The following is a 12,111-nucleotide window of genomic DNA, read 5'->3' on the forward strand; positions in this document are numbered from 1 at the left end:
ACAAATCTGCTAAGTTTTACAGTTTAGTTATTTTATATGAGTTTTAAAAGACCCTAAATAACAGTGGCTTGCTGATTACATAGTTTCCAAACGTGTCTGATGCTACCATTACTAGGAACTCTGCTTCCACAACTAGGAATTGTGTTTAAGTGGAATTACACTGGGCAAATTGATTCTCTTCCCTAATATCATTCTTCTAATTTAAATGTGTCAGGTCTTTTAATTCTCCTTCAATATAAATATTTCTTCTTTAATATGAAATCAAAATATGAAAAATCTAATTTGCTCAGTTGCTGTATCATGCTCATTTGCAGTCCATGGGAGAAGAGATGGGATCATACAGTTCAAATGCAATTGCATGGTAAGGAAGTATCCACAATGGACAGGTGCAGGTGAAAGGAAGGAAGAGATGAAGTTGTTATGAATGGATGATCAGGTCTTATTTTGACTGTGCATCCTACCAGCTGCCACCTGGTTGCCTCCTAGTAAAGATATGAGGGCAGAGGGAATATGACACTCATCTGGGATCAGCCTTCTTCCTCTGGTCAGGATCAGAGTAAACTGTAAGCCCACCTGTCCAGTCACCAATTGCCAGTAAAGTCAAAGACTATGTAATATGCCAATCACCTAATTTAACAAAGGTAGGAGGGAGTTTTATTGGTGAGGAGCAATGGGCTTTGATCAGACTTCTCCCCTTCATAGGTCACCATGAAAATCAAAGACTCGGTAATGTGCTGTAAAAGTCAGATACCAGAGAGGGATCCCTGATGCTAGCATTAACTATCTATTAGTGAACTGCAAGAACTTCATTTCTGAGAGGACGGATAGATTCTGTAAGGTTCTTAAGGACTTGGTTCTTTCCCTCATTTGCTGCAGAAGCCCAAAGCTGGACGAAGAGAACTTGTCCAGGAGGAAGAGATGTACTTAAGATTATTTGGCAAAGGAAAGCTGTAGACTGGCTCTAAAGTCATTGCTTCATTCACGTTCTCCTTTCAACTGCTGTCCTGCTCCTAACGCTGCCTCTTGTAGCTGCTGTGGCTGAATTACTGTGCCTTACAGAAACAAAATAAAAAACCACTTGGGAGCTAGTTTTCTGATATCAGTTAGGTATTCTTTAGAATCACAGAACACAGGTCAGAAGGTACGTCTGGAGGTCACATACACCAACCCTCTGCTCAAAACAGGGGCTGTTCTGGAGTTTCCCACTTTTTCTCAGGACCTTGTCTAGCTATGTTCTCAGTACCTCTGAGGATGGAAACTCCACAGCTTCTCTGAGCCCTTGTTCAAGTGTTGGCCACCCTCACTGTGGAATGTTTTCCTTTTATCTAATAGAACTGTTCCTTGTTGAATATGTACCCATTCTCCCTCAGCTCTTGCCTAAGAAAAGCCTGAGTCCATCTTCTCTGTAACCTCCCTTTAGGTAGTTTCAGTGTCCATCTATTTGTTTTTTTTTCATTTGGCGTATTTCTTGGGTTCAGTCTTGCCTGCTCCTACTCTGATTGCTGTAAAGCTGTGGGATCTTTGCAGTCAATCTACTAGCAGGGGGTGGGGAGCACAATAGACATCTCCCTTAGGAAGCAGCTTGTCCTGGGTTCAGCAGTAGCAGTCATTTTTCTCCTTCTTAGTATGTGGTACAGTGCCATATTTTTGATTTTCAGCCTGGGAACAGCACTGATAACTCCGATGTTTTCAGTTGTTGATAAGTAATAGTTACTCCAACCAAGGACTTTCTGAGTCTCATGCTTTGCCAGGGAGGAGGGGAAGCTGGGACGAAGCAGAGACAGGACACCTGACCCAAACTAGCCAAAGAGGTATTCCATACCACAGCACGTCATGCCCACTATATAAGCTAGGGGCAGTTACCTGGAAGGGCTAGATCACTGCTTGGGTCGGGCTGGGTACCGGTCTGCGGGTGGTGAGCGGTTGTATTCTCTTCCCTTGTTGTTTCCCTTATCATTATTATTATTGGTGGCAGCAGCAGTGATTTGTGTTATACCTTGGTTACTGGACTGTTCTAATCTCAACCCGTGGGAGTTACATTCTTTCGATTCTCCTCTGCATCCCTCCAGGAGCGGGGGGAGGAAGGGGAGGAGTGAGCTAGCTGCTGCATGGTTCTGACAGGCTGGGCTTAAACCACGACACAGCTGCCCAGAGCTCTTCAGTAGTGCCCCCAAATGCACTCAGCCACCAGGTGTGTTTCCAGCCCCTTGGCTCCCTCTGGGGTGGTTAATCTGTGGAGCTAATATGTTCAGCATGGTCTTTGCCTCTGGCCAGAGAGCCAGGGAAACTCACTTTGTAGGTGGATGTCCAACAGGCAGGAGCTGGGCTGTTGACCCATGTGCATCACACGTTCAGTGACTGGGGCAAGGGGGTCAGGGCCAGGACTCTTTAGTCATTGAAACTCCACAATCCACCCAAATAATGACATCTGTGTAGTTCCAGTGAGACAGACAGACCCTAAGGTGGGAGGAGTGAGAAGCATTGTGATGTTACAGTTTCTTTTTACTTTTTTGAAAAAAAATCCATAATCATACTCTTTATTTTAATAATTCCTTGTCATACATTAGGATGGATGGATGTTGCGCTGATGCTGCAACATGGCTAACTTCCTTGAGGGCTCATTTCTAAAGCTTCTTTGACTTGCCTTTCACATTCTCCTGTTTCCTTGGTGATTCGTCTGGCCTCATCAGCGTCTTGTTACTAATGCATATTTGCTCAGCTGGGAAGTCACTTTCTCATTATTTCTCAAGCCTGCCCTGTGCTGGCCATTTGTGATATGAAATCTTGTGTGTGTTACGAAAAGAAAAAGACACTCCTCCAGACAGTCTGTGGAAGTACTGGGAGAGGGATTTTTATTCTTATTTTGTGATTAGTTGTGTACCTGAGATTTTATTTTGATTCGTTGTTTCTTTTCCTCCTACCTAAGGAAGATTCCAAAAAGAAATATTTACCATCTTTCTCCTCTGTATTTATGAACAGAATTTTTAAATACTTCTTTTCCTTGATGATTTTTGTCCTTTTCCATTTGGCAAATTCTATGTTCTTTTTCTTTACATAAAGTTAAAAGACACACAGCAAAGTTTTACTTTACAGAAAAGAAGATAATAAAACCTCAGAAACTGCTAGCATAAGTGAGTGTTTTAATTTTCCGGTGAACTCTGCAGTCCTTTAAATGTTTGTGATTTCATATTTTTTAGATCTCTGATTCTAGTGTAGTTTAAGGGAAAGGGCTATACTTTTGCACAAGTGAGAACTGCTTCCCAGCGTTACTGTTTGGTGTGCAAGCCTTCGTTTAATTTGGACTGAAAATGGTGGCCTTATTTGAGATACAACCTGCTTATTTGAGGCACATTCTGCCTTCATTTTAGGCACATTCTGCCTTCATTTTAGGCACCTAGTGAATCAAATCTTCCCATTTTTCCTGTATAGGGATATATTTCCTATAGGTATTAAGTAGAGAGTAATATGCTGCCCCAAAACATTATACGGATAGTAAGATTCAGTTTGCCTGAGTTCACTAAGACAGCCATTAACTGAGTTGGCTCAGTTAGGCTGTGCAAGACCATCCCTCTGTGACTGAAACACACAATTCAGACAGGTTTGCCCCAGATCTTTTCTGGACACTCTGCAGATACTCCAGAAATGGGAGAGGGAGTCTGTGCCTGCTTCCCACGGCTGAACAGGCTGGGTTTGCTGAAACTGCCTGCACAACCTGTGACAAATATCAATGCTCCCACCTCAGAGGTGTTCTTTCGTCTGCTCTTCTTTACTTCCCTTTCCTTAGGTCTTTGTACATTTTCATACTTCATTTCAAGCAGCTGTAGAGAAAACCATAGCCAAAATAGCAAGGGCAGAACCAATCTACAGTATAATGCCTAAACTTGTGGCAAATGCTGGCTTTCCTTTTTCATTATTCTGTCAGCTTTACAGTATCTTAAGTACAGCCCCAGGCCTCATGGTCTCTTCTGATCTGCCTCTCTTTTCTTAGCATGATAAGTTGGTGGTTTCATGCTGGAAACCACACTTTCCTTCTGAGACCCTTCTCCATCCTGCTAGGCTCAGTGGGAGACCACATTTCTAGATATGTCCATAATTTATGTTTAAATGTATACATGTAACACTGCCTTTTGGGGAGCGATGAAGAACTGTGAGCAGGGAGGAGGAGAGGAAGGAGAAGGAATATTTCATGGCTGCACAGTGGTATACAACAGCAAGCTATTACTTTCCCTTTAGGGCTTCTCATATATTTTGAGCACTGCGTGTTGTTCGGTTGTTAGCATTCTTGGCCACACTGGCACCACATTGTACAGTCTGAGTAATTCAGCTGGCTTCAATAATGCCATCTATATTTAATATTTCAGAAGCCATGAAGATTGGTTTAAGATGGTAATTTTCTGTCTGCATTTTTAAGATCTACGCAATATGGGTGGTACTGAACTGTCTCTGACAGAGATCCAGCATTGGAGGTGGGAATGTGTAAAAAACCCAACAAAATAAAACACACACACACTTCCCCCATATAAAGAAATTAGCTACCCATTTATGTACAGGGAGAATTTCATCCTCATGAATGGAGGAAGCTTAACACTGGAGAGCGATATTTACTATTTCTATTCAGAGCTGCTCCAGAGCTGCCATGGGAAAGACAATCTGTCTTCCTTTTTTTTTCCTTTGTCTTAAATACATTGACTGATCTCTGGAGAGACAACATGTAGGGGGTTTTATGTCCTTTTCTCTCTCCGCTCTGGAAATTACTGTAAGAGGATATCAGTGATGTCTGACCTGGACTTACTTCCTGGCTTCACCTCTTAGGGTAAACCATGGTGACAAATGTTTTTGGCCGCATGAAGATCAGCTGAACTTCCAGACTGGTGCTGGTGAAGCTCTAGACTGTGCAGGTGTTCCCTGTCAAGGATCCTCAGAGCTGCAGTGAGCACCATAAAATGCTTTTCTGCTTCCTGAAACTGGGATTTTCACTCAGGGATAAGGCCATTGTATAATTTACAGGAGATCCTCGGGGACCCAAAGAACTGCACACCGAGGACCCCTGGAAGAGATAGAAGAATGAGCCAGGCATTTGCTGGCTGTATAACTGAGAAGTTCCTTTTGGGGAAGTGGGGAGCTGCTGTCTGAATGCCATGGCTGTCCCACGAAGCTAGGGACATCAGGGCTTAAAGGAAATGACCAGAGAGATGAGACAAGATTGAAAGAAGGGACACTTTGATAGCTGTGTCGGCAGTAGCTGTGAGACAAGACAGAAGGACATAAGAGGTGGGAAGTGGGGTACCATATGCTTCATGAGTAGCTGGGCAAGGAGGTAAGCTCTGGTAGAAGGGCTGGATGAGATGGCAAAGTAGGTGGAACAGTATCAGACAGAACAAACATTAAAACCAGGAACAACAGTGTTTTGTTTTAATTGATCATGGTGTGTACTTGCAAGCAACCTGAAGGGCAGAAGAAGTATCTAAAGGATGAATTTTTAATAAGCACATTTATGTGCAAAACAAAATAATTCTGAATAATTAAATATAATCATCTTGGCATCATTTCTTACAACCTTTATGGAGAGGCTGTCTGTTTATAAATGGGCATGACAGCAATCCCTGTTTACGAAACTTGCTTCATTTCTACCAGTATAACATCGCTTCCCATTTGCTTCTAACTTTGCCAAACATCACGTGTTTGTGCTGAAATTTTTCAGGCTGTTTGTCTGTCTTAGGCTGATAATTTTTTCATCAAATCCATTTCTTCATTTTCCAAACTGAGAACTAGAAGAGAAAAATAAGCTGTTTGGCAAGTGTAATTCCTAGTTACAACTTCTTGGTGGCGGCATCAAGAAAAAGAAATGTCAGCAGCCGACCCATGCAAAATTAGCAGGTTCTGCAGCTTTTAGAGATATATACAAGGTAGAAAAAAAAGAAAAAAAAAAGTTTAAACCCCCAGAGGATGGATACAAGGTTTATACAATTCTGATGTCTTTAGGAGCTGTTTGGGAGGATCCCAGTTCTGTTGAGTATAAAACCTTGTGCATGACTGGAAATATAGTACTTCAGTTACAGATGCTCTGTTTTCCTCCCCCATGAAAATAGGACCCATTTGTTGCTTTTGAAAATAGGAGCCTATGTACACACAATAAGCCTGCAGTAGTTGACAGTTTAACCATTAAGACTTCTGGAAGGTTTTATATCAGGTGCTTTGCAGCTCACACTGCAACCAAAATGCACACTCTTACCCTGGGGAAACAAAATATGTTAGGTATTTTCCTGGGATTCCTGTTCCTGGCTGGTCCAGAGCCAAGTACAAAGAGCAGGGAACATCTCTCTCTCACGCTTTCAGATCAGAGAATTATCTTCCACACCACTTTCTCCAATGCTCGGGCACTCTTGGAAAAATTACCTCAAAGACAAAACAGAAAAAGTCAGGATCAAAGGAAGGGAAATAAAATTAGACTAAATCACAATGGGAGAGCACAGTGGGAGATGTGAAAATAAAACAGTGGAAGTTGGTAACCTGATCTGCAGGTTACTGATCTGCAGGTAAAGTTTGGCCATGATAAAAACATGGGGAGGGGATGGGTAGGATAGGGAAGGAGATTTCAGTTCTGGCGGAAGTGTAACAAGTTCAACCCACAAGTGAAACTTGGTTTCCCATTTGTAACAGTCATTCAGTAGTGAAAAGGTTTTCCAGGGACAGAGATGGACTGAAAACTCACTTGGGATTTTCCAGATGGGAATTTGTATTGTTCAGAGTGGTGGGCTCTAGTTTCTCCCAGAAACTGGAGTAAAATCTCTGAAACAGGATGAAGTCTGGCTGGTGGTGATTTTCTTCTTGGATATGCATGCTATTCACTTCCTTCAGAGGCTGTGGAGCAAACAAAATCTCTAGTGATGATTTCTTCAGACTCCCTAGTACTCGTAGCTCCTCAGTGGGACAATGACGATGATCAAATCACATTGACTAGAGGCAAAAAGAAGGGTTTCCCTCCCCCAGCAGATAATCGGCTAGATGCATTGCTGGCTGAGGATCATTTTGTCCATTTTCACTGCTATATTTGAATCTTCAGAGGCTGACCACACAGGTGAGACATAACAACTGCTCAGAGAAGACTGTGCGATGGGGCAAAAAGATGCCTTTCTCTTAACAACCTTAGCCATGCTCACGTGTGTAAGGTCCAACAGATTGCAACTGGGAAAGACAGGATATTTCACCAGCCCCTATTAGGTAACACATCTGCTTGCAAACCTCAGGTGTCTCAGCTAGTGACTCCTGAAAGGGCGTAAGCTATCTTTCTGGTGTCTTGTATGCTCTGCTTCTCTTCTGAGGGTTGAAGTCCCTTCTTTCTGAATTGTAGAGATCAGCTAGAGCTATCATGGATAAAGCTTAGTGGTCTGTAATAACAAGAGGTTACATGGGGTGACCAAATGGTCCCTTCTGGGATAAAAAGTTATGAAATGTCTGGAAAGCTATAACTATGCTAAGGACCTGCATGGGTACCAGCGCGTGACATATGGCAGTATAAACAAATTCCATGATTCTTCTGAAAACACTGGGATTAGTACCCAACAGGCAAGATGAACACAAGCCTGAGGTGGCGATCCATCCCTGGTCGCGGAATGCCAAGGTACAGCGTCCCCACAGAAATGGTTGGGCGAGAGCATCAGTGGAACAGACGTTGTTATTTCATGGAAAATCTTGAGTTCTGAAATTCTCTGGTGCTGCAGTAGAGTCACTACACATACCTGAATGTCTCTTAAATGCTTCCAGGGAGCATTCTGGGCAGCAAGACCCATTAAAAAGCTCACGCATCTGGACTGTAGAGTGTGTGAGATATAATCAGACATATAACCACATTCATTTCTACTTCAATGGCTGAATTAATCCATCATAGTGGTGTTCAATACAACAAACATACACTATCAATATCTCCATCAGTCCCTGAAATGTCATCTGTTCCCAAGCAGCTCTGAAAACAATACTAGTGACAAATCATTTGATTCCTGGGACTTCCAGTGCAGTGGAACAAGGGCAGGGACTATTTCTAGTTTTGCTGTCTGCAACTTACCAAGATGCTGAAGATCTGCAACGTTGGTTTGAGTCAGAGTTACAGTCCTAAGCACAAGCATAAACTAAGCTTTAGATCCTCAGATACATAGTTAGATAGAGTCATAGGTTCATAGAATGGTTAGGGTTGGAAAGGACCTTAAGATCATCTAGTTCCAAACCCCTGCCATGGGCAGGGATGCCTTCTACTAGACCAGGTTACCCTGTCCAACTGGATCTTGAAATTCCTCATTCAAGAAGTCCTTAGAAAGGAGTGTGCTTACAACCAATATGTGGCCCCAGCAAATCACAGTTTCCTTTCTTGATCACTAAGCAAAAGCACCATAAACTCCTTTTTAATCTTGTCTTTCTCTCCTTCTTGCTCTTCAGCAGTATCTAACAGTCATCTCATCAATACAAAAATATATAAATATTATTTCAGAATTAATTGAATCTACTGATCTGCTCTTGATGGTCACAATAAATCTATGCTGAACCTAAAGTTAGACAAGACCAGGGGACGTGAGCTTTTATAGATGTCTCTACATTCCAGAATTATCTTCATAAAAATAGGTTTTGGTCACAGCTTTTTGTTTTGACAGTTCAGATCAGCAGTCTTCCTGGCTGATATATTGATTGTAGGGTGTCAGTCTTCCTGATCTAATAAAATATCACTGCACAAGGGATAAAAAGGAAAGCTTTTGTCTTCTTGGCAACTCAGTGTGAAAGCTTTCCAGAATATTGCTTTGCATAGAATGAAAATGGCTGTGGGCCAATGACTAATTATATTAAAAGGCTGTGCTTTTAAATTATTTATGTACCATAGTGTTTACCCTAGTATTATTAAAACCAGCACATATACTTCTACAAATAAGATTTTGGTTCAGATGAATGTGACAGTCGCTCTGTGGGTGATATACTGTACCAGGAATTTCTACTTTAATGTAACAAATAGCTTAACACACATTAACAGATGTATTATTCGTGGAGCAGTGCTGCAGAAGGAGATGCAGATGAAAATAATTTACCTCTGGTCCATTTAGACACAGCAGATTATGCAACAACAATAAATGTAGGAGCAGACTGCAAAGCATTGTTTGAAGTGAGGATTTATCAAAATGAGGATTTAAAACCGCTTTGGATCCAGACAATGCTAACCAGAAATTTCTTTTGTTTGTGCAGCAATTGCTAAGCATACAGGAAGAATTAAATAATAAAAAATCCGAACTGGAGCAAGCCAAGGAAGAGCAAACACATACACAAGCGATGCTTAAAGTCCTGCAGGAACAGGTGAGTATTTGTGGTGGGATTAAAGCGCTGGCTAAGGGGAGGGAGGACTCACGGCTTCACCTCCAAAATCTGTAGAAGTCTGACCACAGAATATCCTATGAGCAAGACAGAACCTTATGTGGCTTGTGTGTCTGCTCTGATTAGCATTTGTGAACACAGCTGAGGCTAATACAGAGTTTGAGAAAACAGTGAAAAGGGATCCAGTATTTACAATTGTGTCTTTAGTAACATTTCCTCTTATCCTTCTACATAGATATCAGTGGTGTGTTTTCTCTCTCTGACTTAGCACAGGGAGTTAAATATACCTGAAACAAAACAGCTATTTTTTTTAAGACCAGTATTGAAAAAAAAAACAACAAAAGAGCTTGGCATGTTGTGTGTTATTCATGCAGGTATGTGTATACAAAACTCTATCATAATGTCATTAAAAAAACAGTTATCAATGCAGTTCTTTAAGCAGTGAGAAACAAACCTCTGTAAATCTGATTATCATGCCTTCTTTGATACTAAAGTGTCTTATGACACTGAGTGTATCTGATAGTTGTAGAAGCAAAAAGAAAATCTGGTGTTCAATCTGTAAATCTGTAGGTGGAACATTGCACTGTGTGAAAGCACAGTGTGCTCAAATACGTGTTCTTTATAGACCATGTGGCTGGGACACACTGAGATCACAAATCCCCACCTTTGCTGCACAGGCACAGTTTTGAGACCTTATTTTAATCCTTTCTATATAAACTTTGAGCTAAAATATTTGGTGACTTGGTTAAATGTTTGCAATTTAAAGGCTGTGGGATCTGAATTGATTAGATGGCAGAGATTCAAAATGCTGATGATTCTTATGTTCGAGGTTTCTCAGCATGTATGTCTGAATATGGCTGCAGAGATATTTATACATTTAATGTATATATTGGGAAAACTAAACTATTTTTATTTCAGATTTTTTTAATACTCACTATGCAAGCTGTGTATTGTTCCACATTTAATGTTTGTCTTTGAACATATCTAGTGACAAATACATTATAGAAACTAATAATTTAAGTTTGGGGGGAAAAAATAAGCTTTTCTGTTCAGATTCATGTACGTAGCAGTTCTGGTTACAGAGATAACCTTCCAAATGGGAGCTGATACAAGACTGTAAGTCACAAATGTCATGAAGAAGAATGGATTTGGTAATGACAGAACCTTTATAAACACAAAAATCCATGAAATCTCTTGAGTTAATTGTATCTCATTTCCATTTGTACATGGCATGCAAGGTATAGTGTTATGAAATACTTAAATAACAATGAAATTTCATTAATTTACTCTGCATCTTGGTAGCAATTAAATACTGCCAAACCATATAGGAAGATCTTGTAATGCTAGGTCCCAGCAGGGACCACCAGGGCAGCCTTCTGAATCTCTGCAGACTCCTACTAATTGCGAATCAAATGTGCGCTCATGCTAGGCAGACAGACAAAACTGTAGCTGGAAGAAAAGCAGAATGGATCTGCATTTCTCTTGAGAATTAGTTCTGAAACACCCCCAAAGCCAAGACTGTAAGTAGCCAGAATTCCTAAGGAGTACTACACAGCCAGTGTGCTTCTCCAACAGCCCTGAACCAGTTCCAAAACTTTCCCAAACAGCAGAAGCCCTAGCAGTAAAGACCCCCACCTGCCAAGGCTCACAGCTTTCCTTTACAAGCACCAGAGCTCATGTGTGTGTTTTATCCACAACGGGTGTTGAAAATCACCCGGTGGACTCAAGTAAATATGAACATTTAATTCAAAAATAAATAGTACCAGGCTCCTGCCTTGATTGCACGGCTTAGTTTTGCGATACATATGCTAAAATCTTCCTTTTCATCTCAAGCTGGCAGGGGGATCCTGCCTTGCCTCACCATGGGCATGGGCAGAGGGGTGCAGCTGTGTCTGAACATGTCTGCTGGCTCAGCACATCTCACACTGATCCAGTTGCACCAACCCAGCTGTGTCCAGGCTGGGATGTCCTGCTGGAGAGGTCCCGTTGGCTTGTGCACCATATTGCATTTCTTTATCCAAAAGGCATCTGCATCAGATCTGTCTCATGGCCACCAGCTCTGGTTTGTCAGATGGATTCATGCCCACTGGTTTGAGTCAGACTTATGTCTAATGACTGACTCCTCGATCCTTCGCCTTTCCTTCCAGGAGGGCCCTTGGTTGTTACTGGCACTAATTCAGTGTGTTGCCTCAGCATGCTCTCTGCTGATAGCATCCCACTTCCCACCGACCTGCAATGGAACTGTCCTAGGGGGGTAAGGCAAGTCCTGTTTTTCCAATATTGTATGTTTTTCTGAGGTTCCTATACCAACATTTCATTACTTAGGATGTGAGAGAAGAAAATATTTTAAATTTTAATTTACAAAAAAAAAACAACCAATATTGGAAAAAAAGGGACTTTACCCCATTAGCCTGTGGGAATGCAGCTGAAAATGTTCTACCCATACGTTTTCCACCATTATCTCCATTGGCTCACCTCACCTCCTATTGCAGTGCTCTCAATGTAGATGTGGATGCTAGCACCTTCTTGCCTGAGTTCTGGCATCCTTTCAGAGTATGGCATGAAATAAAAGAGATGGAAAGGCTCAAGCATCCTGTCTGCATTAGATTAACCAGTGGAGCAGTGCCAGGGCAATGATGGTGGGAAACCATGGCGAGGTGAAAGACTTCCAGATCAATGTAAGCTAGAGGCTGAGCAAACTTTCCCATCAAATGCACATGCGGCTGATTGGGGGTGGTATGTCACCAGCAGAATACATACAAA

The 12,111-nt window shown here is 41.7% G+C and overlaps 1 protein-coding gene across 8 annotated transcripts in view; it reads left to right on the plus strand.

The window, feature by feature from the left end:
- Positions 1-12,111, plus strand: part of ENOX1 (ecto-NOX disulfide-thiol exchanger 1) — a 371,724-nt gene that overhangs the window by 333,477 nt on the left and 26,136 nt on the right. For all 8 annotated transcript variants that reach the window (XM_062636831.1, XM_062636830.1, XM_062636823.1 and 5 more), the window contains exon 13: positions 9,223-9,330. In XM_062636831.1, coding sequence (XP_062492815.1) covers positions 9,223-9,330 — 108 coding nt within the window. The remainder of the gene's footprint in view (positions 1-9,222; positions 9,331-12,111) is intronic.

The sequence above is a fragment of the Pezoporus occidentalis genome, unplaced genomic scaffold (assembly GCF_034315485.1).
Source record: "Pezoporus occidentalis ecotype Australia unplaced genomic scaffold, CSIRO_AGI_Poc_V1 ctg5, whole genome shotgun sequence".
NCBI classification, from domain to species: Eukaryota; Metazoa; Chordata; class Aves; order Psittaciformes; family Psittacidae; genus Pezoporus; species Pezoporus occidentalis.